We start from the raw sequence: 12,637 nt of genomic DNA, 5'->3' as shown, positions 1-12,637 counted from the left end.
CGGATTAGATGATCTGCTCAGGTCCCTTCCGACCCTAGAAACTATGAAACTATGAAACTATTACCTGTCCCCTGTCCCCTAGTAACCAATGTGAAGGAATGTGTACATCTCTCCATGCGACAGGGCCCCCACAGAGCCATATACCCACAGCACAGTGTACCCTGGCGTCTGGCTCCTGTCTTTCTTTAGCAGGGCTCAGAAATGATTGGCAGCACCCAAAGGAGATATTTCGTTAACACGTAGACCATGCTCTGCAACTGCTGAGCATTGTCCTAACAAAGGAGCCTTCACTGTAATTCCACTTGCTCTCAGAAGGGCCTCAGGCTCTTGGTGTTTTTCCCAGCATCGTCCAGACTGAAACCCTGGGTCGCAGGGGGCGGGTAGGGCCACTGTGCCCCCGGAGCAGCCTGCATTACATCACCGGTGCTAATAAGCTCGGTATGCCTGATACCAGTCCCAGATGAACATCCGCCTGCATTGCAAAACCACTTCAGAGGTTGGCATGGCCAGTGGCTCTGTTACAGGGAGCCGGGCTGGGTGAGCAGGAATGCGCTGCAAGCCAAGACCAGGGCGTGCGCTGGCAAGGTGCTCGGCAAAAATTTGACAGGCTGTGTGCTTAGGAGAGGCCTAGGAGTGGGCTAATATAGGGAACACCCGAGGCCAGGGCTGAGGTGCTTTGGCAGCTCCGCTCACAGGCTGGACCCAGCACAGCAGCTGAAGAGGACGGAGCTGGTGCTCTTTGCAGCCTGGAGCAATGTGCTTGCAGAGAGCATTCACTGTTAAAGCACCACTGCTGCCAAGGGTGGGAGAGACCAGTTGTTTCATGCCCCTCAGTAAGTATAGGGGTATCTCTGATGCCACTTGCCAGGAACTGGGGCAGCTGTTCCCTTTCCACAGCAGCCATGTACTTGCAGCATGGACTCACTCTGGGGCTTCTTCTGCTCTGCTCCATTCAGAGTAGCTAAGGCAGCTGCAGTGCGAGCAGAGAATAGTGTTTGCTGCACGCACACACTCGCCCAGACAGGCCTGTGCACCCAAGGCCAATTCTGGTTTCGCAAGGCTTGCTGAGGGGAGCTGAGCATAGGATTTCGCCCATCCGATGTAGGTATTCACACGTGCTCCCATCTGCACGTTTATGCCCCTACACATATGCATCCCTACGCACAGATCCCTAGATGTGTACACATGCAGATGCACACACAGAGCCCTGTATGCCCATATACATGTGTTCCCACATACCCCTCTACATGCCCACATGCATGTATGCATGCCCTTGTGTACACACACACACACACACAGATTTTCCCTTTCCTTTGCTGCCAGTCCCTAGAAACTGAACCATTTCTTCTGCCCTCCTCCCCCCATCCACTTCACCATCATTTCAGTACAGATATCTTTTTCTCCCTGCCCTCTAGACACCAGCAGCTCTTTCAAGAACAACCCCCTTTGCTTCAAAAAGCCAGAGCTGGGCTCCCACCTGCTTCCCTGGCTGCAGAGCCAAGCAAGAGTTAAAAGGAGTGAAGTTAAGGTGCGCACCGGGCCTGAGTCTGGCCAGCCTGGGTTTCTCTATAGAAGCTAATTGTTGGGGAAAGGCCCAACGCGGGGCCCATTCTGAGCAGGCTCCCCTTGCCAGCACACTTGCTAATTAACTGCTTCCAGACCCAGCAGAAATAAACTTTTTGCTGCTTCATAATAGCCCGGGGGTAGACAATATTAAACATTCAAGCGAGTGAGTTAGGAATAATTATTACCTTGCTGCCTGGGATCAGGGAGGGTTTTGATGGTTTGTTTGCATTGCTTATTTATTTCTTTATCGCTTTACAACTCAATTGGCAATCTGCAAGCTCCGGCAAAAATTAACACCCCTTAAGGCAGCCCCACACCAGCCAGGCAGTTAGATTCTGGTTCCTGCCACTGTTTGAAGCCTCAGTGTCAATAAGCTGCATTGATGCTCTGTCCTGCAGATGGGTTTGTTGCAGCAGAGATCTCCGAGGAGTTGGGAGCGAGTTGGCAGGTCGCTGCCAAGTGCCCGTATCTGTACTTTGTGGATGGGTTGAATGAGGTTATTCAGCACCTCTCGAAGCATGCTCCAGGAATAGCAGGGGGCAAGGATGCAGGGAAGGTGTTGGTAGAGCTGGGAAAGGGGCTGAAAGGATTGGTATAGCTGTGTGGGTTGGTACCACATTGGCAGCCCGGGTCTGGGGTGCAGATCCTCCCTGGCAGAGCTGTGGGTCAGGACCTGGGCTGGACTCATCCTTGCTGTAAGTAAAGCTTGAGGTGCAGAGCAGGAGAGGGTCTGAATGGTAACACTGCAGGCAAAGGAGCAGGGCAGATGGCAAGAGCTGCACAGCAGGGGATGCTGCAAGGAGGGAGCCCAAGCAGCTTGAGAAGGAAATAGCAGGGGGTGGAGGTCAGCATTGAGCTGCATTGACGACTGCACTGGGAGCCCAGGACTGGAATAGCAATGAGTGCTGCAGGGGAAGCTGCCACTCATCAGGAGAGCTGGACTGGAAGAGCAGAGGCTGTTTCAGGGGAGGGCAAAGGCACATTGGCAGAGCCCCTGGGACTGGAGTAGCAGGGGCTGTTTCCAGGTAGAAGCAAAGTCCACAAGACAAGGGAACGGGCTGCGGCATGGAGGGTATGCACAGGTCAGGGTGGTGCCGGTCACGACTGAGATCTAGAACAATAACACATGCTTCAGGTCAGGATCAAGGGAAGCTGCCCCAGGGGGTAACCTTGCAGAGCACACGTCCTCGGCCCTCTGCCTGGATCTAATCAATGCCATTAACTCTTCACCTTTGTGAGCACAGTATTCATGGAGGGACAGAGAGAGAAATAACAGCATCACCTCACCATTTCCTATCATGCAACTAAGTGCACTCTTAAATTTCTACCTTTGTGATTGCCCACTTTGGTCCTCTTGCCTCCTTAAAGGACCCTCCATGCAATAGAAGGGTAACTCACCTGTGCGATGGACATAATTAATGTTCTAGATTCCTTGTAGCATTATATGGGGACCGACAAAGCCCTTCTGCCATCCCCCTCCTGCCTTCTGCTCAGGACCAAATTCTGTGCCCTGAAGTCCTAACGCATCAACTTAGGTGGGGGAAGCCCTGTCTGAGTGGGGAGGCTGTGGCATGAAGCAGAGCGGGGATGGGTTGGGATGGCCTGCATGCCATGGGTGGTGAGGGCATGGCCAGGATGAGCCCATGCAATGAGTGGTATGAGAAGGGATGGGCAGCTCCAGGCTGGTAGGTGCTAGGTGTAGAGAATGGGATGGTCAAGCATGGTTGGCACCATGCTCCGAAGTCATTAAATGGCACAGAGAGACTCCTTGAGGGGTAGTTAATGTCTTGCCATTAAGGGCAGCTCCTTTCTCCTTGCACCAGGTGCCTGGCTACCGGCAGGAGCGGGTAGAGAAGGGCCTGAAGCTCTTTGCCCAGCTCATCAACAACAAGGTGTTCCTGCTGTCCTTCATCCGCACCCTGGAGTCCCAGCGCAGCTTCTCCATGCGGGACCGTGGCAACGTGGCCTCGCTCATCATGACCGTGCTGCAGAGCAAGCTGGAGTACGCCACCGACGTCCTCAAGCAGCTGTTGGCCGACCTCATCGACAAGAACCTGGAGAGCAAAAACCATCCCAAGCTGCTGCTGAGGAGGTGAGTCGCTGCTGGGCTGGAAATCACATAGTGGCATGTGTGCATGCACCACTGTCCCCCATGAGCCAGGGCAGAGGCCATGGTCTCTGCCAGTGGAAAGGGCCCAATTTTGTTCGATCCTGGTCGCGAAGCGGGGTGGAAGGGCAGGACAGTGCAGAGCAGATCTCCCAGTGCCACCAGTGAGTGGTTTTCACTGAAAACTTGGGTCTCCAGGGCAGGACACGGTCTCTGCAGGAGCCATTCACTATGTTCTGGGCTGTCACTGTTTATCTTCATGCATTGGCACCCTGCAAACATCTGTGCCCTTTAAACCACTTTGTTTCTCTTCCTCCCCCTCCCTGTCCCTTTTCCTGTCTTTGCAAGTCTCCTCTTGTCCTTACCTCTGAATTTCCCCACCCCCCGCCGTAACTTGTAGTATCCAGTGGATTTCACTCTTCCCCTGTCTCCAGCCATGCCAGTGATCAGTGATTAAATAATAAATGTTGACGTTGAGCTTGATGCTTTAGCCTGATCCTTTAATCAGGTGGGTAGGGTCAGAGGAGTTTACACCTTGGGGTCAGCACTTCAGGCTTGACTTGCAAACTCAGGCAGCCATCAATGCTTGGCTTACCTTGGGGTCACACCTAGACTGACGTCTCTACAGCCAGGGGAGCTAGAAAGGTGCTTTATGATGAATGGAAAGGTGGAGAAGCTAAATATGTCCCCCTGGCAGAAATATATCAAGAAGTCTGACATTCCTGTGTCAGTGTGCGCATGTGTGTCTGTTTGTGCATAAGCATGTGCTCACCACCATCTTCTGTTGGATGGAGCCAGAACTCCTCTGTGTGTCATAGCCCCTGTAGAGTTGTGGACACACAGAGAGTCTTCCTCAACTCCAGTGATTGGGCTACAGCCCACTGCAGGAGAGGAAGGGTGTGAGTCCTATCCCAGCCATCACTGCTAAAGGCTGAGTGGTCCCATGAGCTGTGTTGCGAACCCTGTATCCGTGGATCTGATAGGCGCTTTCAAGCTGATGTTCCCCTGTGCTGCAGGTGTGAAACTGCTGCACCCACCCACTTGCATGCAGCATTTCTGCGAAAATGGGCGCAGTGAGTAGGGGCAGGAGACTGGGTTGGATCAGTCATGTAAGGGGATCACTTGAATTGATAGGCCCTGCTGCTGCTGCTGTGTCTGGGCAGTGCCTACTCCCCTTTGCCTGGGGAGGTGGGATATGTGCTGTGGAAAGGCACCTCCCAGCTCTTCCCCCCAGCAGCTCTGCACTTGCTTGACTTTTCCCTGTTCAAACCAGGCCATGCACAGGACTCTGTATGCCGTCGTGCAGGGGTAAATGCAGAACAGTTCCACTGGCTTCAGTGGTGGGGCTTCAAAGTTTTTCTAGGGTGACTAGCCCCTGGTGCCCTGGAGAGGCTCTGTGTCCCCTGGGGGCTCTGAGGGAGGTGTGAGCCATGCTGTGAGGGAGGGTTTGACCTGGCCAGCTGTCTGTTGTGGAGCAGCAGGAGAAAGGGGAGTGATTGTAGTCATCTTGCAGCAGCATCCTAGCCTGGCTGGCATCTTCCCACTGCCACCCAGGCAGGCTGGCTGCTGTCTTTGAGTCTCCTGTTCTCACACGGACTCCTTCCCCCTTGGTCTCTCCTCTCACCTCACTCCATCCCTTCTCCCTTTGCTCCTGCTTCTCCTGTCTCCCAAGCTCTCCCTTCTCCTTGTCATCTGAGGGCTTCATTCCCTTTCTCCGTCAACCTAAGCCACCCCCTCCATCCTTGGGGATGGCATTTGGGAACGGGAGCCAGAGCACAGAGGAGCCACCTTCCCAGTGCCAGGCTTGGGAGCACTGGCAGAGGGACTGGGCTGGTTCTTTCTGCAATGGAGGCTGCCGCTGGGCAGAGCCCCATGATGTTCATCCTGAATGCCAGTCCTTGGGGTGGTTCAGCTCTCAAATTATGCTGAGCTGTCTTCGAGGCCCAGCAGCCATAGCAGGTGACCAGCCAACTTCACCTTTTCCACTCCACATGCACAAATGGTGCCCCCAACCCCCTGTTTGGTGATCCCCAATGCCTGGATGTCAGGTCTGGCTCCTTAGCATCAGTCAGAGCAGAGGGAGGTTCCTGCCTTGTAGCTCGCCTCCTCTCACAGCAAGAAATGCTGAGAGCCCTGCACTGCATGGCTCCATACCATCCCTACACTGTGCCCCATGCTTGCAGAGGCTGGATAAGATGGGCTCAGGATGAGCAGTGCTGCATTTGCCTTTGTCGCAGCAGAGCTGAGCTTCTGACATGCTGTGAGCATAGGGCTGGAGATCCTGGGCTGTACAGTGCAGACAGGCCCTGCCCCTAGGTGCCTGCTGCCCTGCAGGTATCAGTCCACATAGGGTAGTGGGGGCTCAGAGCCCTGTGCTGTGTGACCTAAGTTATGCAAAGCGCCCCATGTCCTGTGACCTTTGCACTGTACTAGGCACAGGTTGTACAAGCTCGAGGAGCACCAAGCTGTTGGATGTGCTGGGAACGTGGGTCACATGAGCACCCTGCTGTATGATGGTGATCGATCATGGCCATCTGTGGGGCAACCAGCAAACCCAACTGGTGAAAGGCAGTGTGTGAGCTCCCAGCTGTGGGACCTTCCACTTCACAGGCCATTGGGGTGCAGTGAGTGAGCACTGGGCTGCAGGGCTCTGTGAAGGGGCTGATTGGCAAGGAAGTATCTCTGCATGGAGACTCTTGGGCAGCTGGGAGTGACAGGGATTAGGATGGTACCAAGCTACCATCTGCAGCCCTGTTTTCTGCTTGTATCGTAGGGAATGGATTAAGGATGCACGTAGGTCAGATGGGATTGGGAGTGCAGGCATCAGGTAAATCAGCTCCTCTCACCCCCAGTTTGATCACAAAGTGACTCTGGGAACAGTGAAAGTGTAGTGGAAACAGGGTTCAATCTAAAGCAAGCAGTAGTGGGAAGAAGCAGTCTCCTATTCTCTGCTCCATAGCAGCAGGGCTCTGCTTTGACTGAGACCACTGCCAGAATACAAATGCACAATCAGGCTAGCACAGACCTTGGTCTGCTGTCTTCTCCCTCCAGAGCCAGCAGCCTCGTGCTTATGCACAAGAACCAAGTAGCAAACGCAAATAGACACCGAGTGAAGCTACCACAGCTTGGCCAGGGCATCAGGAAACATCACGAGCAAACAGGATGCATTAGCAGTGACGTGGGAATCCTATCACTCCAGCAAGCTTGGGCCTGTGATGACCAGAGGCTGGAAATGAGCTTTGTTCTTGCCATGTGGAGCCATAGATCCTTGCCTTGGTGCTACAAAGCTTGGCATCACAGGACCATAGGAAAGTAGGGCTGGAAGGGACCTCACGAAGTCACCTGGTGCAGCCCCTGGCTCAAGGATGGATCATCCCTAACTAAACCACTGGCTTATGTCAATGTGACTGGCCCCCAGTTTTGCCTCAGTCCTCACTCAGGCAAAGCTCCCACTGAAGAATCAACATGGGCTTTTGCCTGAGTAAGGACTAAATATTGATGGATTGTGGGCTCAGGCTTTGCCCCACGAGTTTTCCCTTTTATCACCTTCAGTACAGTCAGCAGATATCACCACTGCCCAAAGAATGGTAACCAGTGAATTTCCTTCCATGGGTCGGGCCTGTGCATCTTCTGGCCTTTCCTGCTGTCACACTCACAGCAGCCCTGGGCAACAGGATTGTGCTTTTTCCCTGCTCCTGCAGGTTAGCTGGACTCATTGTAAGCCTGTGGTAGGAGCAGGGATTGGGACTCAGGTGTCCTGTGCACCAGGTCCAAATACCAACCCCACACCCATACCAGCCAGGCCCCCCACACCCAGTATGACCAGACCCTGATGGTCACACCTCATGCCAGGCTTTTGTTGGGGTACAAGAGAGGTGCAGTTGGACCCTGGAGCCTGCCCTGTTGGGCATTTCTGGTATCTCCCTATTTCTGCATGAAATCCAGGATTTATTCACCCCAATATTTAAAAATGTAATTCTTCCCCTTTGAACCCAAAGCAGGATGTCCAAGCACCTCAGTAGAGTGGGAAGAGAATTAACTAGGTTCCTTGAACCACCAGAAAAAGATGTCAAGTCCTCCGATGCCTGGGTAAAGATCTTAGTTGCTTTGGATTTAGCCTGATCTTTGCTTTGCTTTGCTTCTTCCAAGGAACAAACAGTGCCGGTTTTGCCGCCCTAGTGGGACCAACAGGAGCCATCACAAACACTCGTGTTCTGTGCTCATCACCTCTTGCACTTGGCAGTCAAATGCCCCATGAACCTTTGGGCTGAACACCATGACTAACCCATCTCTTCCATGCCCTTTCTCTTCCTGCGGTGATTCTAGGACAGAGTCCGTGGCAGAGAAAATGCTCACCAACTGGTTCACCTTCCTGCTCTACAAGTTCCTCAAGGTAAGAGGAGGTGGCATGTTTGGACTCCAGACTGTGTCTTTCATACACTGTTTTTGGCTCTTAGAGGGTGCCAGTGCTTTTGGACATGCCAGAAAGGAGGGCTGCTGCCATTAAAAGGTCACAGGTCATGACAAGAGGATGTACATGAAGGCAGTTGTTTTCTCCTGGCCCAACAAGCTGGTGTGAGGACAGTCTAGGGATGGAGAAGGTGGCAGCGTGGTGGTGAGGGATGCTGGCAGAGGGTCCAATGGGTTGCTGTTCTATGTGTGGACCATGTGCAGAGATGAGTTTGGGGGACTAGTGTAAGAAGGATGGGGAATCAGCATGCAGGGGGAACTCAGTGCAGCAGGAAGTCCACACTCAGGGACAGAAGAGCCTTTTCTGAGGTGAGGTCGGCCTCCGTCACAGAGAACTCATGATTCCTTTCCTCACTGGAGACTTCCTGGGACCATAGTAGCTGATGAGGTTTCCTTTTACTGAGGTTGTCAAAGCAAACATATACAAAGCCTCTACTGCTCTTTACTGTTCTCTCATACAAGACTTATCTTCTGACCTTCACCTTGGTCATGGACCCTTCAGGTCATAGTGCAAACTATTGATTGTTTGAAGCAAGAGAAGCTCCAAGCAGCATCCTCTTGCAGTGGCCAGAACACAGTGCCGACTTGAGGCTCTCAGGTCTATCTGGGATGAGTCCTCTCTGTTTCCCTTAATGCAGGTATATGTATCCGAAAACTGCCAGCATCATCTTTGCCAGCAGAACAGCCAGAGAGATAGCAGGTTATAGAGACTGGCCCTCATCTTCCACCCATAACAATAGAGCCTCCTGACCAGGCCTGAAGCAGGTTGGCAGGGAGGTGGATGTAACAGGGGACCATTTCCAGGGCAGTCGAGGACTCCTGGCAGTGCCCCAGAGTCCTCTTTATTTCACTCTACTTTTGGGAACAGTCTCCCCTTCTCTCTCCTGCCACACCTTGATGTTTATTTTGGTTCTCAAAAGGGATATTGCCCCAGGGGTTCCCAGATCGGGTCTTCACTCCAGAGCACCCAGAGGTGAGGAGCTCCTGCCTTTTTGGCTAATTGCGTGCCTACATACCATCCCTACACTGTGCCCCATGCCTCGCAGGAGTTATATGAGTATTATTCCCTCTGTTGGGGTCTCAGCCAACTCTGCCTCTGCCCCTTTAATGGAGATAAGCTATCTAGCCTAGACCCACTGTGTCAGGCTCGGGTTTGAGGCAATGGCTCTAATTCAGGGATGGGCAAAGTTCGGCCCACAGCCCGGATCTGGTTGGCAGTGGACTCCCATTTCTCAGCCGCCCCTGTGCATGGCTGGGGTTGGTCTCCTTGGAGCCCCCAGCCACAGCTGCATGGGAAAGCTCAAGACTGGAATTGCCATGGAGACCAGCTGCAGCCGTGCAGCATAGCAGGGCAGGGGGCTGCTCCGGAGCCACTGGGGTCTTGCAATGGGGGCAGCTTGCTCCAGAACCAGGGCAGAGCCATGATCTACAGCCTGTATGCTCTGGGCAGGGGTGCGCAGGAAAGAGGTCATGGCTCTGGCCCTGCTCCAGACCAGGCTGTGACCACTGCAAGGAGCTGGGGCAGAGTGGTGATCCCCTGCTTTTGCACCGCTGCCCGGAGTGTGCAGGCTACAGATCACAGCTCTGCCCTGGCTTTGGATCAAGCTGCCCCCATCGCAAGATCCCAGTGGCTCTGGAGACGACCCTGTCCCTCCTTTGCAGTGCGCACTTCCAGCCCGGCTGTGGCTGGTCTCCATTGCAACCGTAGCCAGAGCTTTCCCGTGCAGCTGTGGCTGGGGTCTCCATGGAGACCAGCCCCAGCCATGCGGGCAGGGGCTGCTGGGAAATGGAGTCCAGCTGCCAGCCAGATAAGCCATTTTGCCCACCCCTACTCTAATCAATCTCCTCCCACCTCCGTGGCCCTGGCCCCATGTAGCTGTGCCCCTCTGGCACTGGGCTCTCTGGCTCTGTAAGTGTCCCCCTCTAGCCGCTAATGAGGTCTCCACCTCCCCTTATAGCCTCATATCATACCCACCGGGTTAAACTACAACATAACACTAAGCCTCTGGGCTATAACAAAGTAAAGATAATAGAAGCAGCATGCCTGCCTACCCCGGGCTTCTTCACTCTAGGTGCTGTGTCCTGTACCCTGGCCAGAAGAGCTGTTTTCTTCCAGGCTCTGGGGCCTTCAGGAGCCCCACACTCTGCCTCCACCTGGGCTGGCTGCCTCCCAACCCAGGGCTTATGTAGCTCTGGCCTTAGCTCTCCCCTGGCCAGCTGCAGGGATTCCCTTAACCCCTATTCTGCTACCAGGTTGTGCCCTGAAAACTGTAGCCTTAATGGGGCCACTCAGCTTTCTAGTAACAGAGCTAGGGCTCTCTGTTATGCACCTCTGCCCCTTGTCTTTTGTCTGGGGTTTTTTCTTCCTCTCCAAACCTTCCTCTTCCTCCTATTGTTATGAGAAGTCAGCACTCACATTTCGGGTCTTTGGACTGTGTTCCACTACAAAACAGTACAGCTGAAGACTGAGAGCCCACCTCATTAGCCTTGGATTGTCTGTCTTCATGCTCTGCAGCCATTGCAGCGGGGCATGTTCAGCGGTTAAGATGAATTTACGCCCCTGCAAATAGTATCAAAGTGTTTCTACCACCCGTTTGATCACCAGAAACTCCTTCTCTGCAGTGGCATAGTTCTTTTCAGGGGGGCGTAATTTTCTACTTATATCAGCGAGCGGGTGTTCCTCATCTCCATCCTTTCGAACTAACACTGTACCAATGGCTGTGTTTGATGAGTCCATCTGTACCATGAATCCAGTGTATACAGCAGCGGGGGCTGACAGAGTGCTTCTTTCACCTCCTGAAACGCTCTTTCCACCTCAGGTGTCCAAATCACCTTGGTTGGGGCTCTGGCCCATATTAGCTCTGTCAGGGGCACCACTCATAGCTGGGCCATCTAGCTTAGACCCACTGTGTCAGGCTCGGCTTTGCGGCACTGGCTGTAATCAATCTCCTCCCTAGTTGTGCCTCTCTGGAGCTGGGCTCTCCAGCCCTGTAGCTTGTGCCCTTCTGGGGACTAATGAGGCCTCCACCTCCCCTTATAGCCTCATCCCAAAACCACCTGGTTAAACTACAACATAACGCTAATCCCCTGAGCTATAACAAAGTGAAAATAATAGAGACAGCGTGCCTGCCTCTGGGGCCTTCAGGAGTTCACAGGGCTTCGGCCGCTGGCTCAGCCCAGGGCTCAACCCAGGATAGTATTCCAGCCTTGACTCCCATGCAGGGGTTTCCAAACCAGTGCTGACTTCTGCTCATATTAAACCTAACTGGGAACTCTCCATGCATCAGCTAGACCACCAGAGCTTCACAACTCATGCCCAGCTAGTAGAGAGCTAAGCCTTGCTGCCATGCCTGGCCAGACTAAAGACTAGGCATCTAGCTGGCCCTGTGTCTGCTGAGCTCCTCAGAGCCCCAGTTCTCTTAGCAGGAAAGTTTTGAAGGTCCCTGGAAGGTAATTTCAGTGGCTTCTCGTATCAGCTTCCCATTCTCAGCTGAAAGGCGGGGATAGAAGGAGGTGACTTGCTAAAGCTCTGCTTTTGTAATACGCTTTTTTCCCTCACTCAGCTTCTTGTCTTCCTGCCTTAGCCCGAACCCAGGCCTGATAAGGGCAATAGACAGGCACACGGAAGCAATATGCTGCTGGCAGATAAGCTAATTAAGTGGCAGACAGGTGTAGGAACAGAGAAAGGGGCCACTTTCCTTCAGATTATTAACTTGTTTTCTCCAGGATTTACACCAGAGGCAAATGACCTCGCTCATTGACTGGGGACAAATTGCTCGAAGGGAGGGGAAGTGCCGCAGAAGGATGGGAGGATGGCAGGATGGAAGCAGAAGAGAGGAAAGCCAAGGAAGAGACTGAGCAAGTTGGGGAGGGGCAACGCAAAAGCAGGGAGGGGAGGAAGGACAAATGGAAAAGGGAGAATGGGGTGAAAAGGAAGAGGAGTGCTGTGTCACCACCAGGCAGGGGTCGTTATCCCTCTGAGGCTGTGCCTGTGCATATGCTAATTTTCCAGCTTGCTGTCCCTGCATTCATCTGCCTCCATGGTTGTATGGGAAAGGAAATTCCTTGTGCTGATCTCCCTACTGGGCCATGGTTGCCAGCCCTGGGGATGCCCAGGAGCAGGAGCGCTGACACCTAGTGCCAGCAGGGCTGCCCTTTCCATGGCAGAGAGGCCCAAAGCTTCCCAATGATTTGTCTGGCCAGCCCAAAACCAGCACTGCACTGCCTTGGTCTGCCCTGGCCCCAGCTCCCAGAGAGGTGGCCCTGAGCAGTGACCTTCTGTTAGGACTGCAGAGAAGGACCTGGGGGTTACAGTGGACCACAAGCTGAATATGAGCTAACAGCATCTCTCATTGCAAAGAAAGGCAACAGCATCCTGGGCTGTATTAACAGGAGTGTCACCTGCAAATCAAGGGAAGGGATTCTTTTGCTGTTTGGCACTGGTGAGGTCTCACCTATGTCCAGTTTTGGGCCCCACACATCAAGAAGGATATG

The 12,637-nt window shown here is 53.5% G+C and overlaps 1 protein-coding gene across 1 annotated transcript in view; it reads left to right on the top strand.

Annotated features, from left to right (window-relative positions):
- Positions 1-12,637, top strand: part of PLXNA4 (plexin A4) — a 660,133-nt gene that overhangs the window by 557,569 nt on the left and 89,927 nt on the right. Inside the window, exons 21-22 of the mRNA XM_019509620.1 lie at positions 3,390-3,658; positions 8,000-8,066. Of these exons, the coding sequence (XP_019365165.1) occupies positions 3,390-3,658; positions 8,000-8,066 (336 nt within the window). The remainder of the gene's footprint in view (positions 1-3,389; positions 3,659-7,999; positions 8,067-12,637) is intronic.

This window comes from Gavialis gangeticus, unplaced genomic scaffold (genome assembly GCF_001723915.1).
Source record: "Gavialis gangeticus isolate Ggan-Ray unplaced genomic scaffold, GavGan_comp1, whole genome shotgun sequence".
NCBI lineage: Eukaryota > Metazoa > Chordata > Crocodylia > Gavialidae > Gavialis > Gavialis gangeticus.
The sequence above is the reverse complement of the archived record's forward strand: the minus strand, read 5'-3'. Positions and strand labels throughout refer to the sequence as shown.